The sequence below is a fragment of the Solanum stenotomum genome, chromosome 2, assembly GCF_019186545.1.
Source record: "Solanum stenotomum isolate F172 chromosome 2, ASM1918654v1, whole genome shotgun sequence".
NCBI lineage: Eukaryota > Viridiplantae > Streptophyta > Magnoliopsida > Solanales > Solanaceae > Solanum > Solanum stenotomum.
This window is the reverse complement of record NC_064283.1, coordinates 68,742,020-68,748,322: the sequence shown is the minus strand read 5'-3', so window position 1 is coordinate 68,748,322 and position 6,303 is coordinate 68,742,020. Positions and strand designations below refer to the sequence as shown.

The 6,303-nt window shown below is 28.6% G+C and overlaps 1 protein-coding gene across 1 annotated transcript; it reads left to right on the top strand.

Moving 5' to 3' along the window:
- The first annotated feature begins 1,582 nt into the window (after positions 1-1,582).
- On the top strand, positions 1,583-5,398 carry LOC125855399 (gibberellin 2-beta-dioxygenase 6-like). Its single transcript, XM_049535121.1, has 3 exons — positions 1,583-2,075; positions 3,274-3,595; positions 4,710-5,398. Exons 1-3 carry the CDS (start codon positions 1,624-1,626, stop codon positions 4,938-4,940), a joined length of 1,005 nt encoding a protein of 334 aa, XP_049391078.1. The 5' UTR covers positions 1,583-1,623; the 3' UTR covers positions 4,941-5,398.
- Positions 5,399-6,303: the final 905 nt, after the last annotated feature.

Here is a 6,303-nt window from a genome sequence, read left to right as displayed (position 1 = left end):
AAATATCTCATTGATATGGTTATTGATTTAGCATATTTAAAAATCGAAAAGTAATAAACAAAATTAATAATAAGTAAAACTAAATTGAACCGATCGATACACGCTCCTAATTCTATTTGTGTAGGAATAAGCAAATATGTCAAGATCATTTTTATGTAGTGTGTTTGCTTGTTATTTAGGTTCGTGAGTAAGATTTCTCTTTATTACAAAATGGTATAATTTTATTTAATTTTAATGAATATACAAATCTCATTGGGGAAAATAGTAATTTGTCTATTTTTTTCTGGACAATGTTGAACTTAACTTTTGACTTTATATAACAAAACATTCAAATTAAGACAAAAGAAAAAAGTTCACTTTTTCCTAATTCTGCAATGGCTTAATTAACTATTTTACGTATGAGTCAAGAAATAAAAAAGCAAATATATTTTCACACTTAAAAAATTGACAGTTTTTTTTTCTAATTTAATATTCAGCCGTACGTGTGAGTTGTGACCGACTTTTTCATCAAAAGAATACAAAGCACAACATGATAGCAATATTTCATGAAAAAAGTCTAATTGGCACTCACATTGTCACGCTAAATTATGCGGAGGATCTGATGAGATGAATGCGATTTTGTAAGTTTAATTTGGTTTTGAAATCGAATTTTAAAAATTAAAATATTTTCAATCAAGAATGTTTTGTTCTTTGAATAATTTTTTTTTGTTATAAATTCAAATTAATCTATAGACCAGCATATGTGTAACATCTATAACACATGTCAAGTTGCTAAGGATTGGTAAAAAAATTGCCAACATACTTCTAAATTGAAAATCTTATGAAGAAAGGTGTGTGTATGATATTTTAATTGAATTTCACATTGAATAAAAGAAAGAAGTGCAAAGTTTATATGATATAACACAAATTTACATGACATGTATGCACGCTTTAAAACTCAATGATGACGATAGCTCGAAAGATTAATTTTGAGATCTACTAGGATGAATTAAAATTCTTTGAATCTGACACTTTACTTTTTCGTCTTTTCCCATGGAGAAAATACTAATTCCGTAAAATTCCTCTCCAATAATCTGCACAAAAAGTGTCTCAAAGTAAAAATAATAATTTAAAAAATGGTTTGTGAAGGTTTATTATAATTAGTCATATATGATTAAAAAAAAAAAAAAGAGTCCAATTTCATTTAAATTCCAAATAAAAGGAAAACACTAGATGAATTCTTCGTATTTATTAGTGAACATAGTCAACATGTACTTGTGCTGATGGTGAAACTATAAAAAATATTGTGAAATTAATCAAGATGCACGTAATCAGATTGAACATCGAACAATATATCTATATATAAAAAGAAAAAGGCCCATTTCAAGAAGATACATTGTCATTGACAATTGTCATGCATTAGAAAATTGGAGATGCATTCTTATTGTGACACTTGTCATGAATTAAAAGGGTTTAATTTCCTCTTGTTTTTCCCCCACATGGTGTTATTTTGTCACTTTCCACACTTTCCTTCCTTTTTCCTCCCCACTCTATACTTAAAACCATATAAATACCTCATGTATATACTCTTTGTCCCAAACTCTTCTTCATTTCTCATATTTTCTTGCTTAATTTGATCACAATATGATGATAGAGTCTTGGAATCCTCCTCTCCTACATGACTACTCAAAGCTTTCGCGATTACAGAGTAATCGTGATTGCTCTAATGATGGAGTACTCATGATGGAAGAGTTGGAACTTCCGATGATAGACCTGAACGGTCTAAAAAGTGGAGATGAGAGAGAAATGATTAGATGTGAAAACGCGATAGCCAAGGCTTCTTCTGAATGGGGTTTTTTTCAAGTTGTGAATCATGGTGTGAGCCTTGAATTACTAAGAAAAATGAGAAAGGAACAAATGAAATTGTTTAAGGCACCATTTGAAATGAAAGCTACTTGTGGATTATTAAATAATTCATATAGATGGGGAAATTCAACAGCTACTTGTCCAAAACAATTTAATTGGTCAGAAGCTTTTCATATCCCTTTGACAAAAATTTCAGAAGCTGCTTCTTATGGAGAGTTCACAACTTTAAGGTACTATACAATTATATATAGTTTAAGTTACATATATACACTTGTTAATATATTAAAAAAAAAATAGCAGTGTCATGTTATCCAAAGGATATCTATAGGGTAAGCCTCCTAAAAATATGAGATATGCAATCTTAATAACTAAGACAATTTATATATTATCTGGTATAACAAGTAAAGATAACTTTATTAATGATGTTAATTTACTTTCTTTTATATAAAAAGGTGTATATAACCTAATTAAATAGATAGTTTTTTAAATTTATATGTCTAGGTCGATTAATTCTGAAAAAGAAATGCACGTATGAAGGCGAATTCAGAATTAAGAATAAATTAGGCGAGTTAAAATTAGAATTGATACACAATTTATCGTACGGATACAACAAAACAGGGGCAGCTGGTAAGGATTAAAAAAAAAAGTCATTGGCCTTAGGCCCCCAATTTTAGGGGGCTCCATTTTTAGTTAAGTAGGTAGGATTAAATTAAAAAAAAAAAAAATTTAGAACTAAGACAACAAATGCAAATGACATTAATGAAGTGATAGATATGACAATTACTTTTTACCTTTTCAATAAAAAGTTGTATACTTTTTTTTTAAGGTACAAGTTATCTTCTTTTTTTTACCTTTTTTTTTTCTAATTTTATTTTTATATATTCTATCCTCCTCACTTCCTCTCTTCTATTTCTTCTCACTTTCTCTTTTCTAATCTTACACCTTTCTCTTATTCAAAGCTTAAGAATTTACTTGTTCTATTGATAGTTTATATTTTAAATTTATAATTTTTTAATTTTTTTTAAGGCCTCTAGTTTGATTTTGGCCTTAGGCCACCAATGGGTTTGAGCCGCCCCTGCAACAAACCTAAATAACTTTAGTTCAAAACGTATATATGTATTGACAAATTCACTAAATATATACTTATAATAAGTTGTAAATTAAACTCATATTATCATAATTAGGTTCGAAGTTCAATGAAAAGGACTCACCAAAATTCTAAGTGAGATATCACAAGAAAATATCACTAATTTTCTAAGTGAAATTTCAAATGAGATCTATCAAGAATTATTTTGTCAATAACATTTTCAATGGCTTTTCTTAACCGATAAGTCAAATTTCGACAGAACGTCTATTGAAATATAATGATTTTATGATAGTTTATTTATCAATATACATAACTTAAATTCAAACTCTTTTTTGTAATAGGGAAGTGATGGTGGAATATGCAACTTCAATGCAAGATTTAGCCAAATCACTTGCTAGTGTTCTTGTGAGGAAATTAGACCACAAAGATAGTGAAATTGGAGAAATATGCAATGAGAATTCATGTTTTCTTAGATTAAATCACTATCCATCATGTCAAATATCACAAGAAATATTTGGATTAGTGCCACATACAGATAGTGATTTCTTAACTATACTTCATCAAGATGAAGTTGGTGGACTTCAATTAATGAAAGATTCCAAATGGGTTGCTGTCAAGCCTAATCAAAATGCACTTATTGTTAACATTGGAGATCTTTTTCAGGTACATTCTTTTACTACGCACTCGGTTTTTACTGCTTATACTCTTTAAAAAAATATAATTTTTTTCAACAATAGTATGTTTTTGTAGGATTTGACATTGGTGCGACAATATATTTGAAGAGTCCAATTGCAACATATATTTTTTCACTTTTATTTTGTTATCAATTTTATTTTTATTTTTTTGGAAATTGTTAATCATTTTTGGATTGATTTTGTATATCAATTCAATTGTTTATAAATTTTAAAACTTTTATATTTGAGAACTATGCCATTATTTAGTATAAAATAATCAAAAGTGCAATTAGTTTATAATTGTCTTTGATTGGCCAAGAAATGGTGAAACCAATATCCAAAATTCCATTTCTTTTCACCAACTTTTTTGTCTCCAATTGCTCATGGTCTTGTCATCATTTAAATAATTTAACCCAAATAAAAAAAAAGAGCCAAGTATGTGTTTATTATTATTTTATTTTTTTTACTATGAACTAATTAAATAAATAAATTTTGGCAAGTATTGTACCCAACAAGGCCATTTCCTTCTCTGTTGTTAAAAATAACATACTCATTTTTTCTTTGATTGGTACATAATCCGGAAAAAACTTATCCGCATTATGTGTATATATCAAATTAATGCATTTTTCATTATTACGTGATTTAATGAAGTAAAACACATGTTAATTAATTATGATTAAGTAAAATGAACTATAAATTTAAATACATGACATGTATGTATTGGCTTGGTGTATACACCTGGTACGGATAAGTTTTATCCAGAAAATCCCCTAAGCCATTGACAAGTTTTTACATTTTATTGGTATAATAGTGCTAAGCTAGTTCAGATGTCACCGTTATTAAAGGAATAATTTTATATTTATCTTGAGAAGTCTATATATGTTTTTTTTCCTAAGATGAATCAGTTGATGTAATAGGATTCAAAACCCAAATGAAGTTCTAACCATCTATGAGGTAGAAAGAATGAATGGATTTTGTACATTTTTCAAGAAATCCTTTCATTTCTTTCGAAAATAAAAGATTAATCACATATTTCTAACGTTCTACAAATTTCAATTTTTATGTTCAAACGCGCTCTAATTACTATGTTAGAATAAATGCAGGCTTGGAGCAATGATGTGTACAAAAGTGTGGAACACAAAGTGATGGCAAATGGAAAGAAGGAGAGGTTCTCAATAGCTTATTTTCTTTGCCCTTCTTATGATTCTATAATTGGAAGCTGCAAAGAACCCTCTATCTATAAGAAATTCACTTTTGGTGAATATAGATATCATATTCAACAAGATGTCAAATTGATTGGCCACAAAGTAGGCCTCTCAAGGTTTCTTCAATAATATTTACAACATACAACAACCAAAAAAATCACTATCAGAAAATCACTAATTTTCGAAAACTTTAGTGACAAATCAAATCTCAATGAATTCCATCGAAAATTAGTGGTTTTCTAATAATGAATACAATATATTAACATTGTACTAAGGTCTAAGAATATGATTTCTTTCATGAAATACGAATTTCAAAATACTCATTGGTCCTCGATCCCGGAATGAGCCCTCAAATTTGAGGGAGTTGATAAAAAAAAAATTGCTCTATTTCATTCTTATATATATTAGATTTATTCATCTTATATAATTCTAAAAGTAAAGTAGAGGGGAGGAATGTACTCTTTGTTTACTTCTTTTTTATTTGGGAGGGAAAGGGGAATAGAGACATAATGTCACAAGCGCTAGCACGTAGAGAGGGAGTAAAGATTACTATTGTATGTTGATTATTATTGTTTTCAATTTGATGAATGAAGATATGAGTTAAGTTTTGTCATTTAAATTGTTCTAATCTTTCACTATGTTATTTAGATTCCTAGAATCACTACATCATGTATATTTTTGATAGGCACAATACATATACATTCACTCAAATTTAACTTTGAATATGCACATCTAGACACCTCAATTCATCTTCGTTGTGTCAATCGAACACTCAAACTTACAAAGTGACCATCTAGCTTCAATTATTTTGTGCTATGTCAGCACATCGTGTTCACAAGACACAATAGAAGACGAGTTAGAGTGTTAAGTTTTCAGTTGAGACCGAGTTGAGGTGTCTAGATGTGGACTCTTCAAAATTGAAGTGCTTACTTATCTGTTAAGGTCAAGTTAGAGAGTATATTTATGTATTATGCCTTTTTGATATGGATGCTTACTCTGACATAACATATTGGTATAGTTGACAAAAAAAAAAATACACAACTATATACACTAAAATTTGCTCGCACAATTTCGCAAAGCACTGTAGTGACTAACTAGAAATCATGGTGAATTCACAGTTTGATCACTCAATTCAGATATGAATAATGAACATAATTAATAGAACAATAGGAGGTAGAGAGTACATGCGATGTGAAGTAAATTGACGATGGTTTCATTCGATGGGAGGAAGGATTGATCCGTCAGTGTAGTTAAATCAATTAGTCCTTGTTTACTTAGGGATTTTTTGGCAAAGTTAGTAAGACTACCAGTGAATATGACGTTTTAGTATTGTTGTTAGTAATCATGTTTGTATTAGTTTTTCAAATTATTTTATATAATGTTTGTTTTGATATGTTAAAAATAAAATTTATTGAATAATTTCTCGTATAAATATATCTTCTATTGTCTTTTTTTGTAACTAATCATGTATACATTAATGACCAAGCAATTA